The sequence below is a fragment of the Leishmania braziliensis genome, chromosome 35, assembly GCF_000002845.2.
Source record: "Leishmania braziliensis MHOM/BR/75/M2904 complete genome, chromosome 35".
NCBI lineage: Eukaryota > Euglenozoa > Kinetoplastea > Trypanosomatida > Trypanosomatidae > Leishmania > Leishmania braziliensis.
In genome coordinates this window covers 1,972,455-1,994,647 of record NC_009326.2, presented here as the reverse complement: position 1 = coordinate 1,994,647, position 22,193 = coordinate 1,972,455, and the positions used below count along the sequence as shown (strand labels likewise).

Genomic DNA, 22,193 nt, shown 5'->3' with positions numbered 1-22,193 from the left:
AGGTTGGGGTAGAAAACGAGAGAATCGGCGTGCGTGTGATGTGTTGTCGGAGACAGCAGCGACAACAAAAACGTGCGCGGTAGGATTTCCCTCCACTAGGCATCTTGTGAGAATCAGCAACACGACACTCCAGCAGCAGTGCTAAAAGCGCCGTTGGGGAGCTGTTCTTCGCCAGCGCCAGGAACGCATGCTCGGCCACTCAGGTTCTTTAGGAAGTGCAAGAAGAGGGGCAGGAGAATGGCAGACTTCGCCCTTATCGTCGGGGAGCTCTGAGCAACGAGGCACGGCAACCAGCGCTTTTTTGTCTGCGATCGCAGAGCGGAGGAAAGATAACGAGGCGAATAGAACCAAAAGGTGTGGCATGGGTGGAAGAGAAGATCGCACTTGTTGCGGCGCAGCCTTCGATTGGTGTTCTACCGATTCCTTTAGGTATCAGGAAGTTCTTTTAACACTCTCGCCAGTACCTTAGCAGCCAGCACGTTATACATGACGCTTCTGAGGACTATCCAGCTGATTGCCGCGCTCAAGCTCTTGCTGATTGTGACACTCTGCAAGAATGGTAGACGCCACTCCAATCTACATGCGCTTCTTGACAGTAATCTTGCCCGAGCGGGAGGCGCAGAAGCGTGTAGAGGAACTCCAATGAAGCCCTTCTGCAAGCACGCTCCCTTCCGGTGGAGGAGAAAACACCATTCTGAATGGGTGCATCCCCTATGTCGAGAAATGAGCACCGGTGGAGAGCAAAGATGAAGCTGCCGAGAAAAAGGAGCTTGCCAAGATTGGTGCGAAGGGGAAGAATAATGGTCGCATACCCATAAAGGTGCTTCTGAGGGAGCTCCGTCAGTCGATCTTGGGTCATGGAAAGGCTTGTTGCAGTGTTCACGCTAAGGAGTCAGACGAAGTGATTCGTAGCCCTCTACGCAGGAGAGAAGCCGCCACTGTGAAGGAAATGTGTTTGCCTCTCCGCATGCGCTCCAGAATGAACCATATCTCAATCGGCATGATGTACACTGAACCTGTGAGAAGAAGATGTTGACCATATACAGCCCGAGGAGCGAAGACACCGAATCCATCGCCTGGGACACAAAACCGATGTGGAAGAGGGAAGCGAGGAAGGAGGAAAAGGGAAAGGGAGACCAGGAGGAGCAATACCATGTCAAGCAATACTAGCATACGGTCGGCGGGCCTTCTCTTAAGTCGTGCGCAAACAAAGGCAGTAAGAGACACCAAGGGTGAGTGAGCCAGCAGGACAGCACAGGTTGTTTTACGCGTAGTCGAATGGGAGGTTAAACAGTTGAGGGGTGAAGAGGGAAGGGCAAAGTCCCCATCTACGCAACAAGCCGGGAGACATTGTGCAAGCACGACGCGCTACAAATCTCACACCTCAACCGAAATCCATTGCTGGCGATCAAGACGCCACTCTTCTCTGTATTGCTCGACTCATTCGGAGTGAGTTATGGACGCCAACAAAAGGCGGAGAGTATGTCGTCAGCAAAATCCAGCAGTGAACGCGCCAGTGAAACGCATTAGTACATCGAAGGTCGCATGGCACAGAGAGACAGACAAAGAAAAGCAAAAAGAGCAAAACCAACGAGAGCAAGACACCTGCCATCAAGCAAGAAGCAAAAGGAAGGAAGCTGCATACACACAGGAAGGGATAAAAGAAGACACACAAAGAAAAGAGAAATAAAAGATGAGATGAAGTAGTAAACCAACACAGTGATGGCGAAGGGAAAAAAAGCGATAACTGTGAAATGTCAAAGAGATGACGACAAGGGGCATGAAAGGAGTTCTTGAGACTCTTCACGTGCAAATAGAACAACATGAAGTCGTTGGAGGACGCATTGCAGAAACATCACAGCAGTACAGATGAACAACTGTATACAAAAAAGGGGGAAAACGACGCATAAAACATCGCGCACTCTCAGTCGATGAGAAGGTGTTCGCGTGGCTGGCCGTCCGCGTCGATCGCCTTGCACTGTCGCACAGCGTACAAGAGATACTCTTTCATCTTTTCCGCGGATGAGTAGGACGGTAGTCGAAGGGCGAAAAAGCAGGTGCTGCTAGTGGGAAGTGTATCCGTGTTGCCGTTATGGGTCACCTTTATCTTTGTCTTGAGAGGGAGGCGCGACTGGCCGGTGGTGAAGCGAAGGAGCAAGGTACGATCCTCGTCTGTCATGCTCTCCAGGACGGATATAAACATGCTCGCATCCGTCGTCGGGAGTTGAATATCGCACTTGTTGTAGAAATCGGCAAAGGTAAGCTTCGGCGTTCCACAGATGAGGAGCTCCACCTTCTGCCACCGATAGGCCTGCAACGTGTACAGTGGAAGGACTTGGTCAAAGCCCTGCTGAATGTACGCGATCGCCTCCTCAAAGCGGCCGATTTCGCTCACCATGATGCGGCGAGAAAGCAGCCGAGCACCGTCCACAGTCTCAGGTGGAAGACTCTCGTCCAGGAGGAACTGCTGGTTGTCTGTGACAATGGCCTTCCACATTTCACTGATGCCAGGAAACCGCTCCTCCAGTTCTTCCTGGGTGCGCATCATCAGCTCCTCCGGCTGCAGAAGCTTTGCGATGTCCGTGTCGAGTGCAGCCAAGTCCTTGATGGTGACCTCCTCGCCCAGCAACAGCTTCCAGAAGAGAGGAGGCAACTCCACCGCCAGCACATCCTGGGTGAGGAACAGCGATGCCAGCAGCTTACCGAAAAACTCCAGCATGAGGGGTATCTGCGCGCTGTCTATCAAGGCCACATTTGGCATAATGGCCGTCACGTCACCGCGCCCGCAGTTCACGAAGAGAGGGTTCAGCTGGCACTGCTTGCTTGGGTGCGTCGTCATGATCTCTGTGGCGAGCTGAGAAAGCACATCACGGTAGGGGCCACCGGCGTCGGTGGAACCGAAACCGGCGAGTTTCACGGTAAAGATGGGCGACACATAGAAGATGTCGATGGTGGCCTGCTGTAGTTGCAGATACAGCTGGCCAAAAACGGAGCGCATCAGTGTCTGGAATGGGCCGGTGGTGCTCGTGGGCTGCGCCTGCATCGTGTGGATTGTCACCGATACCTTCTTGCCCTGCATGTGCTGAAATGGGGCCATGATGCGGGTCTGTATCCGCTCCTCCGTCTCTCGGGAGCAGAGGTTCTTGAGAACGCCGAAGATATCAAACAACTCCGAGCGCCGGCGCAAGTTGATGAGTGGGACAAACTCGGATGTCAGCTCATCTAGCTTCTTGAGACGCACAATGTACGGCATGAGTGGGGCAAGAGCGACCCTGTCGGCAAAGGCGCCAGTGTTCAGCACCGAGGACACCTGCGTGAAGCTGGCCAGCTCGTGGCTCGCCATAGTCGATTCGCCCATGACGCGCGAGGCGATGTCGTCGCTGCCGTGCACGTTCAGGACAGTTTGCAGAAACAGATTCAGCTCCGCATAAAACTCGTACGACTGCGCCGGCGTCTGGTCTTGCTCGTACGGAGCCTGGAGAATCTGCTCGTAGAGGCGGGATATAGAGAGCGTCTGCGGGCCTGGACGGAATGACTTGAGGTCCACCGTTGCGTCATCGCAGTACTCGGCGGAGAAAAAAGGTAACCCAATCACCTCCCTCTCCGTGTCAAACTTCGTTTCCCCTACCGTGATGCCGGCACGCTTCAACTCAAAGACGATCTTGTGGTCCTTGTAGTTGGCCCTTGTGACGAGCTCGTCGCCAGCGTTAACGCGAAGGGCGAGGCCTTTCAGCGACTTTGTGTGATTATAACACAGAAACACCGCCCCGGTGCGCCCCTCTACATAGTAGCCAAAGCACGGCAGTGAGTCATTCGGCGGCGGCGGCGGCGTCGCCGAGTTCCAGCCGACCACGACGGAGCCGCGCCTGTTGCCGTTCAGCCTTACGGTATAGGACATGCTACTATCCGAGTGCCGGCCTTCCTCCTGGAACACTCCAAACGAGCACGTCCTGTTTTCAGCGTCGACAACACGCTTGACAACCTCGCACCGCATCGTATGCTGCGAGCTCATCTCCGTCACCATTGCCAAAGGAAAAGGAAGCGGCGGGTCATGAAGGAGAGCGCGCACAATCTCGCGAGCGCAAAGGACCAGCTTGTACGGTATCTCTGCTGGAGCATCTCGGTAGAGGTGCGCTCGCTGCTCACGCTGGTAGCGCTCGATTAGATCAGCGATGAGTGTCACACCGGTCTGCACTACCGCCGAGGTCATCCGCTCTCTCCGGCACAAGGATGACATCATGTCCGTCAGCGGACGAAGATGCGCGGAGAGCACGCGGTAGGACGGAAGCGGTACGCGCTCATCCGCTAACAACTCCTGCACGCATTGGAGTGCTGAGTGCCGCGTCGACCGGGTGTTCACCGTTGCAGCCCTGAGAAGAATGAGAACAAGGGTGCTTCCAAACGCGTTCAAAATCGTGCGCCGAAAGACGCTGTTGCGCATCAGAGAGGCGATCACGTTAATGCTGGCAGCCACCTCTGCCGCTACCTGCATCAGAAACGGCGCGGATAATTGTGCAACGCACTGAGACACGAGCCAGAAAGAGCCTTGTTTGATCTCAGCATCCAAGATTCGAGCAATATCGCTGTGCGTGCGTAATGCCGTGAACGCGATAAGGCTAAGAAAATGCGGCTGAGCAGCTGCTCGCGCCTGCTCCTGAAACAGAAGCGCTTTCTCCAGTAGCATTCTCGCGTACGTCACCATGAGAACCCCCATCTGCTTCGCTGGCGACAAGTTCACTTCGCGGTTGGGCTGAAACATACCGCGCGGCGAGTGGCGGCACACGCTGCCGACCGTCAAGGACGTGTTCGCCGAGAGCTCTGCCAAGTGTGTCTGCTGTAGCACATCTTTGAACACCGACGTAGTCATCTCACCACGAATTTGAGAAGTGCAAACCCTCCACTCCAGCACATCCAGCCTCGATCCTGGCGCGTGAGACACAAAAATCAGCTGCACGTCTGACGAGGGGACGCTCTCTTCAATAAAGGGGTGATGAACGGTGCCTTCGCTACTCAGCACGATGATTTCGCGCGTCTGCAGGTTGATATCGAGGGAGACAAAGACCTCGCGCACTGCGGTGTCGAATAGACGACTGCGCAAACACTTGTACGAGCCGTGCAACAGTCGAATCGGCCTTCCCACGCCGTTCTTGCAGTCAAGCTGCAGGTCCATCGGAGCGCGGCGCGGGAACTGCAGCCGCAGGAGCACCCGGTGCCGCTCCGCAAAAGTGAAGTGCGACGACGACACCACCCCACTGCAGTTGATGCCACCCGCCACCTGCCACGCCGCGCACGTGCCGCACAGCGCGAGGGACGAGGACAGGCACGTCAAACCGACCAGGTGCCGCACCGACTTCCACCTCACCTGCTCGCGAAGCTCAACCAGAATCGGCGACTGCAGGATCGCGTGCGGCATAGCCACGTCTGAGGGCCCCTCCCCACCCTTGACCTTCTCCTGCATGACTGTCTCGCACTCTCCTGGGCACCGAGGCAGACAGACAAAGCGCACCTCACACATGCTGGAGACGAGAGACTCGAGCCGTACAAGTGGCTCCGAACCAGCGCTACCCCTGTCGCGCCATTCCAGCGCAACAAATCCGCCACAGGCGTGCCAGGTGGTCGCAACTGCAGCCTTGTCGTGGCGTGGTGTGGTGTCGCGGCCGGTGATGAAGAAGCATCCATCCGCTGCGGGGACGAAGAGGCTTTGCTCCAGGGCAGTGTTGTAGGCGAACAGCGGCGAGTCGCGGTGTCCGGCGTTTCGGAGTCGTGCCACAACAAAGACGGGGCGGCATGACAACGGCGCTTTGAGCCGCAGATACACACGATCTCGACTCGACGTCACGCAGTGAAGCTCGTCATCGACGTGCACAAATCCACCACAGCTGCGCGCGCCAACCAGCGAGCTGGACAGCGGCGATATGGTCTGCCGATTCACTTCGTCGGCCGTGGGGATGTGATCCATAACAAGCAGTAGCGCAGCCCCGGACGCCTTCTGCCAGAACGACAGGGTGCAAGAAGTCAAGACGGGCTCTGAGACGAACACGCTATCACCGCGGAGAATCGGATGCGTTACACTACACATTGTCGACGGCATCTCAGTCCCCTTTTGAAGGGCCGAAATGGGGGTGAAACGCAATGGACGACAAGGAAACAGGTAGCTGCTGAGACGGTGTTGCCGCAGTAGTGCACGACGCCTGCGCAGACCCTCGGCGGCAAGGCAGCGAACCAGTGGCTCAGCCACCTCTCGCAGTGCCCTAGGACGAACGGAGACCACCTGCGATGCGCGGCACCACACGAACTGACTCGGCGCCACGAGGGTCAACACGTTATCCTCGTCATCCCCGCCGTGCCGAGTGTTTGGAGTCCCGAGGACCTGAAGACAGTACCTTGGCGACGAGGGGGGCACGGTGGTGGTGAGTCGGGCTTCCGCACCACGAATTTCACTTTCTCCCTTCGGCGCCTGCGATGCCACGTGTTCTTCGTTCGCTGCACCACTGACCTGCACCAAACGCAACTCGACCTGCTCGTCGTCCTTGCTGTCGCCGAGAACAGGCTCGCAGGAGGAGATGAGACAGCTCCGCGGTCCGCTCGATCGCATGAGGACGGTGTAGGTGATGCTGCCCTTCAGCAGCCGCTTCTGACTTTGCACCGCGACAAACGGATTGGCACTCTCACTCTTCTTGCCAATGGTAATGCCAATGTCGTCGTTCTCCTCCTCCACGTCTCCGGTTTTGCCCTGCAGTCCCTCGTTTTCGGAGAAGAAGAGCACACCACTGCCGCTCGTCGTGTGGAGGAAAATACCAACCCGCGCGCCAGCTGGCACCGTAATGGGCTCAAAGCTCTCCAGCGTCACCTCCCACGTGTCCTTCAACGCCATGTCCTCCTCAACAAGCTGCGTCCACGCTTCCGCATCGCGCTCGAAGCCCATAAAGCTCCCACTGCGCGTGTAGAGCCGCACCGTCGCTACCGTGTTCGCGTCTGGTATGAAGGAGAGCTTGGTAATGCGAATGGTTTTGTTTTTGGCAACGACGTCGAACATGATGCCGTTGTACGACCCGGAGCCGCCGCGTAGCCGTGACCCCGTGCGCAGCGAAAACGTTGGACCCTCGCCGCTGTCGCTGAAGTTTCCCTGAAACGCCACACTCAGCTGCAGCGCGCGTGAGATACTCGTGGCCTCGTCCACCATGAGTTCGACGCACTCCGCAATGCGGGGGTCATAGGCGAGAAGGTCCTGAAAAGAGTGCAGTATTTTCCAGCAGGCCCATCGGTCACCAAACAATGAGCGGACGCCAGAGTCACGCAGATCATGCGAGGCGTACTTGCTCGTCGGGGACAGCTGATGCACGTTCCACAGGCAGCATTGCACCACCTCCCCATGCGCGACACGCAAATAGATGTTTTTCGGGTGGACGTGACCGTGCGGCAGCTGGTGCAGATGCCAGTGTTCCAAGGCGTAGACAAGGGAGGAGGCAATCTCCTCCTCTGCCTTCACGTTGAGCTCTTCGTTGTAGTCCGCCAGTGAGCAATCAAACCATCCGTCTACCATAACGGCCACGGCGTCTGAACTGTTCAGAGCTGGTAGGATTTCGTGTTGGCGCATCACAGACAGATGCGGCAAGACGTCGTTCGTGCTGTTAAGGTTTATTGTCGGGTCGTCAAGGTAGAAAAGGTGCAGCGTGCGCTCGACCGCACCGAACTCGTGATCGAAGTAAAGCACTCGCACCATATTTGTCGCCTCCACGCGTCCCACAAGCTCGTACGTTGGCGGCAACCGCACGTGCACACCAGTGCTGCTGTCCCGTAGCGATGTCTGTGCCTCTGTCTGGCTCGTGCAAGCGGGAAACACTACCACCTCTCTGCGCGACGACCTGGAAAGATAGTCGACAATGTCATCCACTTTGGCGTTGTTCACCTCCGGTGTCAAACGAGCAAAGGCACCCAACTCCGTAAGCTCCTCCAGCACCTGCGATACACGGTACTCGAAACGCGACCGTGCGGTCTGTTCGCCCCAACACCGCTCCAACACCCCGGCGAGACGAGTAGGGAGCTTGCGCACCAGCTCCGATATAAACGGGAAGGTCTGCATTGCCATAAAAAGGGGGTAGCGGCGCAAAAGAGACGGTGTGATAGGCTGCAACCAGAGGACCTTCTCCAGGGAAGGCTGATGCAGTCGTGCGTACTCCACAGCGCTAGAAAAGCGTGCCAGCGTCGCGGAGGAGTTGGGGTGGTCGAGCCGGACAAACGGCGAGACGGACGCGCCATGCGGTATGCCTTGAAAGACCACCTGTGGTGACTCATTGTCGCGCGAGATAGAAAGCGAGCCGTTGCTGCGGTCAACAATGAAAACCAGCTTTGTGCTATCAAAAAACAGCACTCCTTGCCCGTAGGAGCCGCGCATCAGAGGAGTCAGCAGCTCCTGATTTGGCATCGAGTCCTCGTCCTGAACATCCTGCACCACCCACAGAGACCCGATGCACGTCTTAATGGCAGAGTACTCTGGCGCCAGCTGGGCAAAGTCGGAGAGGGCCACTCCGGCAAAGAACCCGGAGCCGAGTGGTGTGCCTGGCTGGAAATCTTTGCGGTGTATCTGCACCACAAAAGACGACACACCTGTCGGTGGTAATGGTGTCCCCATTACCGCGTCACCTCCACCGAGCTCGTTCACGGAGCTCGCGGTCAGACCGTTTCGACTCACGGTAATGCGGCTAGGATCCCGCTTTACCCAAGCAGGCGAGTATGTCTTGACGAGCAGCGAGGAGGAGGGGGAGAGGGTCGTCTTCGCCTCCGGCGCAATGGCGGAACAGGAACGGCGCCGCGCCTTTTCCGGCGCGTAAAGAAGCGCCGTCACCTTCTCCGGGTCGACGCTCACAAAGCCAATCTTGTGCAGCTGTCGCTGGTGCTTGCCGCTGTAGAGTTCGTCCTTTGAAATACTGCACCGCACGATGTCATTCGTGTCGTAAATAAAAAAGTCACCCTCCGTCGTCACCCGTAGCGTAAGTACCTCGTCGCTTTGCACGTTAAACGGCTTGCGGATCCGAACGGACGGTAGCAACGGTGCCGAGTGCGGCATCATCCCGGACGAGGAGAGTGTGCTAACTGCGACTTGCGTGACGTGGAGCTCTAAAAAAATTGTCGCCTCTTTGCCTTTCGCAGTCACTATTAAGTCGGAGTAGTGCGGCCAGTCAGATACCCCTTCCATGCAGAACAGGTGCGACAAATACGTGGCGCTGGTCGAGTACAGCTGCGCTTCAACGGAGTTGTGCTCCCACATCCAGCAGTCCGGCTTTGCGACCACTGGTGCCGTCGGTGGGAGCGGCAAACATGCCTCTATCTCGAGGAAGAGCGCCACAAACCCGTCGCGCTGAAAGCTAGCAGCGTAGCCGGCGTGAACGTTTTCAATCAGCGGAACGCTTGACTCACCACCACGGCAGACAACAAATGGAACGGGATCTTCGGTGAGCGCCTCTCGAACCTCGTCATCGCCTTCCCAAAGTCGCAGGAGCAAAAAACTAGCTGAGGCTTCCTTGGTCACTTCTGCGACTGCTGAAGCAGCACCGCTGGTAACGAACTGCACAGAAAATACCTCGTTTGTCGCCGAAAGGCGTAGCGAGACTGCCGCACCGACAGCGGGGTGAAGCACAAACGGGCACATGAAACCCCCTCCCTCGCTGTATTCCTCCTCACTGAGCAGAAGTGCAACGGGGATCAAGAACCCAACGCCGCGCGGCTGCACAGACGCCCGCACCTCCAGTCTCTCTTTGGATGCCACATCAGTCCGCACCACCGCCCCGTCCCTGGGCCAGGCACTACCCACTGCAGCAACCGTCGCCTCCATTGTTTCCTGAATACTTCGCCCCGACCGTGACTGCTGTAGCCCATTCGCAACAATCTCAAGTGTCCTCGCCTCTTCGGAGAGGATGGGCATGTGCTCGGTGTTGCAGGTGGCGCAGACCTCCTGAGAGTACATTCCACCGCACACGACACACTTCGTGATAGGAAGAAGTCGCTTCGCAGGTACTCGGAAGGGCTCTGACGCGTCTCGGTGTCGCACCAGAGCCATCCCGTCGGGTTGCACGCCGGATTGCAGCTGAACAAGCGCGTTCGACTCGGAACTCTGCACGTCGGTCAGCAGCGCAATGTCGCCCTTTGCAAGTGGCACCAACAGGGTACAGCGGCTCCCTGCTATTGGGACTGTAGCATTGGTGTTGCGCACCTCGCGCGAGTCCCGGATGAGGGATGTAAGCATGTTTTCTGCACCCATCAAGTCTGCGAGGGATTCCGTCGGTGACGTGACGAGCAGTGAAATTGTCTTGAGCAGCTGCTCATAGGAAAAGTTGTGAGCGGGGTTAACACCAGACAGCTCGACGTACGACATCAGAGCTACTAGCATTCGAGTAACAAGAAAACCTCGGACGTACGAGAATGTGGCGTACTCCATTGCCTCTGCATTCTGTAGTGCGTACGTGCGGTACGTGATCCGGCCACGAAAAGCCCGCGGCTCGAGTGGCAGCTCCACGAACGGTGCCGACGACTCACTTTTCCGGCCAACGTAGACGGACAAAATACCGTCGCTGTCAAACTCGTCGCGAATGTCTCCGACGTGTCCGTCACTGCTGTTATAGAAACGGACGCCACAGCTCGACGATGTGTTGATGAATATCGAGTAGACCTGGTTGGCCCGCATGCGCAGCATCAGTGGGCCAACCGAAAAAGGGTGCTTATCCACCACCGCCAATTCCTTGGCTATCACCTCTCGCCACTGGTGCGGCGCTCTCTCCGCCCCCTCCATGCTTCCCTCCCTCCAAAAGACGCGCACGGTAACGCAGTCCGACGTGGTCTGTGAGATGCAGAAGACTTGCTCCAGGGTTATCTCCTTCTTGCTGCGTAGGTCAAACATGATACCGTTGTAGGATGCCGAGTTGTTTTGATTTAGGTGAGCGCCCGGGGTCATTGTATGGAGTTCACCCTCCAGTACAGGCCTGTTCGCCTCACACGTCACGTCACCAAAGAACCCGCTCACCGCAATGAGCCCGTTCATGCGCTCGTACGACGGGTCTCTGCTGCTGAGTAGACACAGATGCGGCGGCGCACCCACGCCCTCGCCCTCAATGTTCTTTAGCAAGACCTGGAACGTGTATGTCCCTTGCTCCAGAGACAGATTCGCTGGGCTTAGCACAACCTCAGAAGCGTTGCCCTGCACCAAAAACCGTGAGTTCCAGATCCACTGCCTCTCGAGGCGGTCCTCCTGGGTGTAGAACATGGAAATGGAGCAGTACGAGATGCCATGAGGTGCACGAGCCGATGGGTTGAGCAGAAGCACAGGCAGCTGGAAGGAGATGATGTGCACCGCAAGTGACAACACCCGTACTCGGAACGTGACGACAATGTCCTTTGACGTTGTCGGGGGGCGGCAGATGAGTCGAAGCGATTCGCTGGAGTGGCAGAGGCTCACGTCCAATGACGAGCTGGCGAAGTGCTTGCCCTCAATAGACAGCAAGGTAGAGCCGTGATTCTGCTTGTACTGGATAGTGCCACAGAACCCGCGCGGTGACGTGCTGAACTCCGTGAAAGGGTCACTGCTGCCGCTCTTCCGTCCCAGGTACACAGAAAGAGTGCCGTCCGTGTCCAGTTCCTGGTCAATCTCACCGCTGCAGCCATCCTCCTCGCAGTAGAAGCCAATGCCACAGTTGTGTGACGTGTTGATGTACAAGGAAAAAGTCGTGCCGCCTTCCACAATGATCGGCCAAAATGGGATACTGAACTGGTGGTCAGCTGTCATCTCAATCATGTCATCGAAGATAATCGTCCATGATCGGCTGTCGCGCTCGTGGTTGACGCTGGAACCTTTGCGGAAGTAGGTCTGCACCTGATGACACCCGGTAACCCGGGTCAGCACGGACAACCCAATCAGCTCAATCGTTTCCGATGTTTTGCAGTCAAACATGATTCCATTGTACGACCCACGACTCTGCAGACGGAACTTCTTCTTTCCCACCTCAAAGACACGCGTGATGGAGCTTGTCGGAGGCGAGATGAGAGGGTAGAGCTCGTAGCTATACCGTTGCTTGCCTTCGTTTCGGAGGAGAAAGCATTGGTTCATGTTGATGGAGATGAGGTTGCGTTTGTCGCTATTTTCGCATACATTCACAACGCTTCCTTGCACGCTAGCAATGGTACCGCGCTTGGAGATTTGCAGCCCACCGACCTTGAATGCGACAGGGTCGCCGTCGCACAGGGCCTGCTGCTCCCAGTCGGCCGCGGCCACCATCGCGCAGAAGCGCACCGCAGACTTGTGGATTGCAAATGTGCAGCACTTCCCGTGCTCTGATATGGATTCGACAACGGCAACGTCTGGGCTGCACACGCGCGTGATCTTGCCCAGGTGGGAAACACCGTAAAGAGGAGGCACAATCGTAGCTGTCGTGCCGCGTGTGGACAGGTACGCGACGACACGCAGGCGCTCGCTTCGCTGTGCATCACTAAGCTCAAGGCTCGCCAGCTCGATTCCTTGTACGTACACACGAATTGTCGCCCCGTCGTGGAAAAACGTCACCGTGTCGCCAATGTAGAAGAGTATCCCATCGACCAGCTTGTCCACATGTGGCGAATACCGCCACTCTGTTTTCGTGTATGCCTGAGTGCGGTCGACGGTGTCCATCAGGACAATCGCCTCGTTAAACGTGTCTACCGACGGGGCGTCACCTGTTTCGGGAAAGAGGCCGATCGCCAACGGCGCGAAGCTCGGCTCGACACACTCGTTGTAGGACACAAGTCCCTCCGAGAAGTGAACAACGCACGGATCATGTGAAAACACGAGGAGGCGAAGATTGTCCTCGTCAGCGTCAGCAGAGATGCTGCCGGAGATGATGAACGGCTTGCATTGAAGGCCACTGAGGCTGGAACTGAAAAAGATCGAGTTGTTCAGACAATCCACGAGCATGTAGACATGACCGCTGCTGCTCACTTTCTCGCCTGTGTCGCACCACGCACCACGCGCATTCTTCGTCGCGCAGAGATGCTCCAGGTCCGCGCGACTCATCGGCCGCGAAGTATCGGCCAGATTCGCCACTCCTACAAACACCTCTGCAATAGTGAAGAGTGTGTTGCGCGAGCTGCCCTCAATGTGGAGGCACAACAACAACTTTGTACGCATGGGCAGCAGCGTCGCACTCACCGCCACGCAGTCGCCACGGAGGCTGCACGTGGCGCGGATCTGCTGCCCGTCTCGCCATAGCGGCGTGAAGGAGTGTAAGCCGCTAAATGGGTGACCTCGTACACCAGCTATGTGGCTGAGCCGGACGTCGACACGGCGGTGCCCAAACTGTGGAAGCTCATCGCTGAAGGCAAAACTCTCATCATTGAGTGCGATGCATATGCCCCCTATCATCTCCGAGTTCACACTTCGCATTGTTGACCACTGAAGCCCGGTGTTCTCCTCGAACTCCACATACTCGCCGGCCACAAGTGTGTCGGGGCAGTGATCCGAAACCAGATACTCCGGAATCGTGCGGGACGCGGTGCTCACCACAAAGAACATGTCCTTTGGGCGCTTCCACAAGCTGAAACACCACTCGCAGAGGGCCACGTTCTCTTCGCTACCGTACCATGGCGGCATCAGCCGCCGCGAGCACGAGCTGCAGGTAACCCGCTCACGTGATGGGTTGTTGAAGTTGCTCACCGGGTATGTTAGTCGCGCGGGGAAGAGGCACGAGTTGAGTGTGGAGAAGACTACGACAGATTCCTCGCCACACACTACAATCGGTCGCAGGTCACAGGATACAGGGATGCCCTCGAACAAGACGCCAAGATCCGTCTGCTCACTGTTCCGTATGCGTGTGAAAGCCACTGTCTTCTCATATCGATCCACACGCATGAGTAGTACGTCGCCACTCTGGAAGACCTTGTCCGCCGCTCCAAAGATGATGCCCGGTTCCATACAGCAATTCACACTGTTCGTGGCGACGGAATCTCGGTTGCACAGCACCCACGCGTCATCCCAGGTGGCGACCTCGTCCTGCGTTTCCGGCCAGCGCATACGAGCGGTAGTAAATCCGACATACATGAGGTCATTGGCCGATGTCTGTGTGACAGAGACGGCGAGGGCAAATCTTTGGTCAAGCTGTACATTTCCGCGCACGACAGAGCAGCCATCAGCGGTGGTGACAGCGACGGAAGGGTTCGGCACGTACAGCGTCTTGGTGGAGCAATGCAAGTCAACCGACACGGACTGGCCCAAAAAAATGACGCTCGAATTGGAGCGACGGTACGGAAATGCAGACCCGCTTCCCTCTGGCGAAGGCGAAGCTGCTGTCGGCAGCTGCGGAGACAAACCCAGTTGCTGCTCGGTGAGAATTCCGATAAGGTTCGTTGCGATAGCGCTGCTGAGAGACTTCTCGTACTGGCTCTCCACCCTGCGCCGTGCCTCCGCTTCGCTGTGTAAGAGCGGGGCCACGGCGGATGCCTCGTAGAGAATGTGATATAATTCGTTCGAGAGCAGTTCGGCGCAGGAATGTGCGTCTGGCATGTTGCTCTGGTACAGTGGTGTTTGAATGAAGGAAGGCTTCAGGCCCTGCGGTTGTACTGAAAACAGTCGCCTGTCTTCGTCGCTGGCAAGAAACACCACCACATTCCCGGTAACCTCAGCAATCGCGTGCACAACAACCATACCATAGGTATCGTGCTGGCAGTAGAGGTAGCTTCGCTCCCCGCCCAGCACCCCCAGCGCCACGAGGCACGCGTCCAGACCACGATCAAGCTGCGACACGGCGCGTTGCACCATGAGCGAAATTATCTTGGAAAACCCAGGAACCACGTGAAGCTCCTGCAGCGTGTCGATGGCAGTGCTGCGGCGTAGGTTTTCCGTCCAGTGCTCAACAGACTCGTCCATCAGGGACGGTGGCGCAATGATTTCGCAGGAGGCGTCATCGTTGAAGAGAAAGGCTATCGGGTACAGGTCGTCAACGCGGGTAATGTTCACAAACGCAAGGCCGATCATGATCATATTCTCGCGATAGAAGGCGATTTCACCGTAGTCCGCGTTGAGCTCCACCCAGACAATCTCATCGTTTCCGTAGACGCGGCGATGGCTGTTACGCGGGATGCAGTGCCGGCGCAGGAGAAGATGCGACACCTGATCCTGGTCGTCTGTGTCTTGCAGCACGTAAACGTCGCTCCGGCTGATCAGGTTGCCCATATTCGGAATCGATGGCTGTCCGTGAGCCAGTCCGAGGTAGTAGCACCCGCCCAGCGGGGCCCCAGGCCCCTGAACCTGCTGCTGTCGCCGTTTGATGCGAAACCCAACGAGATGCGTACCCTTCTTTGGTAACGGAACAGACCCGAAGAAGGTGCCTTTGCCCTTCACAATCGTGGTGTCGCCAACCCAGCGAGGCGGTTGCATGGGTGCCTCCACCTCCTTGCTGAATTTGATGCGGGCGAGATCGACGAGCTGCTGCACAAGGTCCTCAGAGGACACCAGGCCCCGCATTGTCTCCGATGCCTCCACGAGGTACTGCGACGGCAGAATTTTGCAAAGCATTGCCAGACACTGTGAGGCGCGTACCTTGACCCACTTGTCGCGGCACCGCGTGAGGATGGCGGCGCAGAGCTGGAGAACCGTCGCGTGGGTGCGCGAGGAGACAGAGTCGTAGCGGAAGCACTCGATCACTATGCAAACGCAGTGGAGAAGGCGTGAGAGCAAGATAACAATCGGCTCGATGCGGCTGCTCTGCCCTGGCGAGCACGCGTTCAGCTTCACCATGAGCGTCAAGGTCGAAGAGCTGAGGAACGCAGTCGCCCTCTCGAGAAGGCTACTGATGGCTTCACAGTTTGCCGTCGCGGTGTTGTCCTCCTGCGACAGTCCCTTGTAGCACATGGTGATGAGGTAGTCTGTCGTGATGATGACCGTGTCGCACACCACACTTGGGGTGAGGTAGCGATGCCGGCAGCTGCAGTGAAGGGATGCCAAGTCGAAGCGGAACGGTTGCTCTTCGCCAAAATTGACTATCACCTTCATGAGCGTGTCGTCGCCGTGTACGCTGACAAACGGGATAACGGTGGACAGGGTCTGGACCTCCGCCACCACGCCGAGAAACTCGCCGTTAAGCGTAAAGAAGACGCTGTTTGACGGGGACATGAGTCCACACCCGACAACGTCGCCGACTTTCCACGGATTGCACAGCTGGCAATCTTGCTTCTCAGGGCGGTGGACGCGACCGTTGGAGGCGAGTGAGAGCACGTAGTCTGTCCGCACAGGATCGAGCGGCGACAGAGGCAGAAGGCTCAGCCCCATCGACAGCTCCGGATTGCTAGGATGCAGCGTAAAATCCAGCGTCACCTCATAGTACTGCACGTCTGGAAACTCGCTGATCACCCTTGGAATGCCGTAGTTCGCGTAGTAGTCTACATTACCAGTCTTTGCCGGTATCTTCACGTTCGCGCCGTGTGCCTTCCAGTGCGTTCGCGCGCTGAACACAACGTTGACGTTCTCCACATGCAGTCCCTGCACCTCACTTTGCACTATGTGAACGCCTTCAACAGACGTCTGCAGCATTGCGTTGGGAATGACGCGACAGCGGTGCGCAAGATCAAATAGTCCACAACTCTCGTAGTACTTGTCCGTGTCGCTGCTTGCAGACTCGAGGCGCAGCTCGCACGCGGCTGCGAAGAGTTTCTTGAGAAAGGTGAAGATCTCTCGCGGCTGCAGGACCGACATGTCCACACCATCCCAGGGGTGGCACAGGGTAGCACACATGTACACCGCCTCCACGTACGGGAAATCCTGCGTGTCGTCGAGTTTGTGCAAGAGGGAGCGCAGCGAGCTCTGCACAAATGAGCACACTGCCTTCTGCAACTCCAGCTCCCGTAGCATACCACAGCCGATAATTGGCTCTGTGTAGTGATGGCTAAAGCCAACTTTCGTCGCTCCAGCCGCCCCCTCTTCTCCACTCGTTGTCGAAATTGTAGACTGAGATAACTCAAACCGGTACTTCAAGTGCGTCATTAAAATGGTGGACAGTATCTCCCGATCGTTCGCAAAGGACTTGCACAGGTCCTCCTGTAGCCTGTACGCTGCCGTCTGGTACACAGCCTGCTGCGTCTTGACCACCATATCTTTATAGATGTCTTCGGTTGATTTGTCAAGTCCGTTGATGAGGTAGTAGATTATCTTGTTCGGCAAACTCTCTTCCTCGCTCTTCACAGCCTTGCTGAAAATGTTCACCGGCGACGCATCGACCCCCCGCGAGGTCGTCTTGCACGTTCTCAACAGTGACCCCCGATAGTTGCTGGAGAGGTCAAGCGGGTGCGTCGTAAGCGTTTGGAAGCTTGCCATGGCGGCCCGACTTCGGTTCCCAGCCGAGTAGCCCACTCGCGACAGCTGGCGAGAGTCACGGTCTGCCTCCGCCGTCACCGGCTCTTCCGTGTGCTGGTGCTCTACCAGCTGCAACTCGCCAAAGAGACGGGGGGTTATGCTGAAAAGCAAAAAGCGTGCTCGACCCACAATCGCTTCCTCTCGCCCTTGCTGGAGTGCCTCCAGCAACAAAAATGTCTTGCGCTTAATGGCATCCACACTGCGGCAGAGCAGACGCTCCACCGTCTGTTGATCATCTGCAGGGAGCGAGAGCGTATGCCACGCAAGCGCACAGCTTGCCCATCGCATGATTCCCTCCAGTCGCTTGGAATACTGGATGCAGCTTTTCTCATACAAAGTGCTCCATGCAGCAGTTAGTGACGGGTCAGCCTCCTCCGCCACCGCACACAGCTGCGCGTGCAGCTCGGCGCACTCCTCTTTGTCCTCCGAGGAGAGCGATATTTTGTTGCGCCTCTGCATACTAACGGACAAGCCACCACGAAGAAAGGAGTCTCTGCGAATGACGCTGCCGGACGGCGCGGTGTTGTGCAGGTTGTGCTGCGTCACACGGATGATAATGGAGCTGAGCGCGATACAGATATCGCGTACCCAGTCCGTCTTCTCGGTCTCCAACTCGACGACCGTGTGCACGTTCAGTGCCACACCAGGAGCCGGGGTATCCGGCGTGGCGTCAGCGGCGCACACAATCGAAACTTGCGCACCCTCTAAGGACACTGTGTTTTGGCCAGGATGCAGCACGTCGACAAAGGTCAAACAGTTGTTCGTGAGAAGCGAGACCGTCACCGTGCTAGAAACGCGGTCCATTTCCGGAGAGTCCAGGAACTCTACCTTGATGCTCTTGGCATATTTTAACGAGAGGTTGGCATAGAACGGCGCCGTCAGCTGAGATGGCGACGCCACGTAGTGCGTCTCCGAAAACGAGACAAACTTCCTCCCCGTCTTACCCGGTGCCAGGCTGTAGCGTGACAGGCACTTTCGCGCGTCGTTGAGGGCTTTCAGCGCGTCCGGGGCTATGGACGAGTCAAGCTGCATGTCGCACATGTAGTGGACGGCGGGGAAAAGGACAATGCCGATGGAAGTTTCTTTGAGAACATCAACGTTAGCGTAGCGCTCGGCGTCCGACGGGTAGCGCTCCTCAAAGCAACGAATAATCCACTTACAGAGGGAGCTGATCAGTGCGGCAGCGACCAGGTGCCACTGCGAGTGCTCCTGTTGCGAGAGCATCCCCAACAGGGTGCTGAGCATTGCCTCCGATGCGTTCATTTGGCGAGGTTTGCTGTCGAAGATTAGCATCGCCTCCTCCTGGCACTCCTCCTTCAAGCGGTGAAGAAAGGTCATGAACATTTTCTTCATGTCCTTCTTGATTACAGAGGCAACAAACTGCGAGAGGCTCTCAAACTGCAGCAGCTGTCGCACATCCTTCAAGCTCGCACTATCCGTTATGAGCTTCAGTTGGAAATCGTGGCTGACACAGCGGGCCAGAATGACCCGGTTAAGGTCACTAAACACACTTGTGGCCTCCTGCAAAAACTCGTTCTGTTTCACTCTCGCGTTCAAGCTCTGTAGGCGCTTGTGCATGTCCACTACGGACCGCACTACTTGCCCAGGGCATTGCCGTTCAAACAACTTCAAGTATATGCTCAGTACACGACCAAGAAGGCAGAGAAACACTTCAGGGCGCAGGCATTCATTTGCACTGCTTTCAATGCCGGACAGCAGATACTCGCTCAAGTCGAGGAGGCGACCGACGACAGAGAGATTTTCTCGCAGGCTTGGTGAGAGGCGAACGGGGCCGCTACCTTGATCGTCGCTGTACGTGAGTAGATGCAGATTTGTTCGGTGTACGAGGTATTCTAGGTACTGCTTGGCCGTAATCGGGGTGCACCTCATGACGCTTTCCGCCACCTGCGCGCAGAACTGCTTGCCAACCACCATGGATGGAAGATGTCGCAAGTACGCTGCTGGTGGTGAGTCTGACTTAACAGACCGAATACCTACGGTGTCTTGAGTGGACAGAAAAAAGTAGCCATCCGTAATGTTGTAAAAAGGCCGCTCGTTCACCGAAAGATGCCCATCCCCCTGCTCCACGACGCGGCCATCTCGATCAATCCACGTCGTAAGCTGCGGCTCGATGACGGCGTACTCAAAGTGGTTGGTGACAACATAGTAATTGCCGGATGGTCTCCAGTAAACTTTATGCGTCGAATTCCGGTTTACCGGAAACGGCTTCAAGGGGGTGTCCCAAATCATTCCCGTGCCTTGCCAGGCGTAGCCACTCTGTGGACTGTAGAAAGAGCGCCCGAGTCCTTCGTCCATCAAGAACGAAAATACAAGAAATTGTGATTTGCTCTCTGGCGTATGCTCCAGCGCGCAGTTGCGCATGCAGTCAATGCTCTGGGCACGGCTCCATAGCTGCAGAGTGGATAGGTATGCGTTCAAGCAACCCTTGAAAAAAATTGGGGTCAGAGCACCATTGGGCTGTATCAGCGCGCCGCTTTGATTGCGCGTGTCGCACAGAACCCCGTTCTTGAACACACTCCACGCTGCCGTGTCGCTAGTAGACGTCAGTGACGCGCTCCAAAGAGCCCACTCTACCTTCAGTGGTTCTCGAACCTCAGCAACGGTATCCTGTCCGTGTCGGAACGTTAGCACCATGATTGAAGTAAGAGGATTTAGCGAAACCGACACTGAAAGCCAATTCTTGCTCCCTGTTGTGATGTGGAGCAGCGTCATTTCATTTACTGTACTGGTGATGACCGGGCAAATGTAGAATTGGATACTCAACGAGTCGCACGTCCGTGGTAGGCTGATTGTGCTCGGCGTGAGCGACCCACTCACCTCGTTTCCTATAAAGCAAGCCTGTCTGTCGGTGGAAGCACCTGCTAGAAAGTATGGTGAGACGTACTCACCGTCTCCAATGTACAGAAGAAATTGTGTAGGGCTGGAAAGGTGCAATGCAGGAGACACTGTTCGTTTCAGCGATAGAGTGTCTTTGTCGATCACAAAGACCTTCCCGAGGTCGCCAAGTACGCAGATGGAAATATCATTCTCGACATACACGCCTCTGCAGGAGTCAGGGGCGGTGTTGCTACAGCAAAGCACCTCAAACGGCGGAGTCAAGGCAACTTTGAAGGAGCGGTTCTCTGTAAAAAGGATGCATCGCGCAGCATCCTCTTCCGTGAATACGCAGAGGCCCGTGATCACTGTGGGAATACGTCCTACAGAGTGGATAAGCGATATTGTCTGCTCTTTGGGCGTCACTGTCGGGATAGAGAGACGTACGCGAAGTGCACTCCTCTGCTCCATACGTTCTACAGTCCTCCGTACCCTGTGCATGTGCAGCGTTGCAATCGTTTCTGGGTGGTACAGGCCCCACCGTAAGAGAGCAAAGAATGTCTTTGTGTCGCCGGACGCGAGTACAATCTTAGACAGTAATGATATTGCGGTTGCAAGCCATCTCTTGTTCAGACTTTGCCCGGTGTGTACATTCATGTGGCGAAGCAACAGACGCATCATTCGCTTGATGCCCCAGGATCGAAGCACTGTCACATCCGTCGAAGAGTTCAAACATCTGTCAACCAAGGTGTGAAGGAGTTGAAGACTCTCGTATGTGATTCTTTGCGACACAACAGGAAAAACCAACGCAACACTGAAATCAAAAGCGCTCACAGTGGACTCCGCGTCGAGATTCTCGTCGTGCTCCTCGTCCACTGCATCGTTTCCGGAGACATCATCCGTCTCATCGGCACATGCACTTTCACCTTCCCAAGCAGGGTTGAGTAGGCTGTCCGAGTACGGCGTGCTGTTCACAACATTATGATGTGCATCTGCTATTTCGTCTCGCACGATGGCCTGAACGAGCAGAGATCGAAGGTACACGGGCGTGACACGGTGATAACGTTCACCAAGCTGTAGAGCAATAGAGCGCATAAAGTGAGATATCTCATCTGTGTCCCCAAACCGAGTTTCCATCACGTCAGGGCATCTCGGTAGCTTAGTATACAGTGGATACTCACGGTTTTTCTGCTCCGAGGAGCACAAGCACCATGCTCGAGTGAGGAGGTCGGTTGGGCTGTATTTGACGAGCTCGCCAAGCGATTTCAGACCCACGCACTTCTCTTCATTAAGCGTGCTGGCCTCAGTGGTTGACTTTTCTTTTAAGGTAGTTTGTGCAAACTTATACTCAACCGGATAGGCAGACTCACGGAGAGGTCGCAAAAGCTCGCTGCCGGTGCCACGAGCTCTTCCTGATAGTTGGCCGGCAGAACGCTGGGTGGTGCCCTCCGCTGGTGCTGTTCGTGTAACAGTGCTGCGCTGCGAGCTATCGGTGCTGTAGTCTTCGTCGCTAAGGATACGGATTTGCGAGTTTTGTTGATCGTAACTACAGGCATCATCCATATCAAGCTCCAAATAGTTAGAGCTCTGTTGATCCATGGCGGTCATGTCCATAGCTTTAGGGATTCCAGCGAGTGATAATCGCTAACTACCTTGAGAAGTCTTGTGATCTTCGAGCGAAAGATACAAGTAGTACGGTGAGAAAAAAAGAAAAAGGAAATGCTGCCAGTATACCGTCTCCGCAGAATCCTACATGTCATATCCACTTTCTCCACTTGTCAAACTGGTACCTTTGAGTATCCCATACAGCGCGAAACAATCAGATATAGGTACGGCTTATAGTGGTTCTGAAAGAGCAATGAGTAGTTTCAGAGAAGTGCTTCAATATGAAGTACTTGGCTGCAATCTGCAGCAAAAACAACGGTTTCATAAACACCAGAGATATTTTTCTCCCGAGAAAAAAAGATAGTGGAAAAAGGTTGGGGCAAAGCGA

The 22,193-nt window shown here is 56.0% G+C and overlaps 1 protein-coding gene across 1 annotated transcript; it reads right to left on the bottom strand.

Annotated features, from left to right (window-relative positions):
- Nucleotides 1–1,924: 1,924 nt before the first annotated feature.
- On the bottom strand, nucleotides 1,925–21,799 carry LBRM_34_5330 (conserved hypothetical protein; the record flags this gene model as incomplete). Its single annotated transcript, XM_001568580.2, has 1 exon — nucleotides 1,925–21,799. The coding sequence occupies one exon, from the start codon at nucleotides 21,797–21,799 to the stop codon at nucleotides 1,925–1,927; it is 19,875 nt and encodes a 6,624-aa protein (XP_001568630.2).
- Between the last annotated feature and the right edge of the window lie 394 nt (nucleotides 21,800–22,193).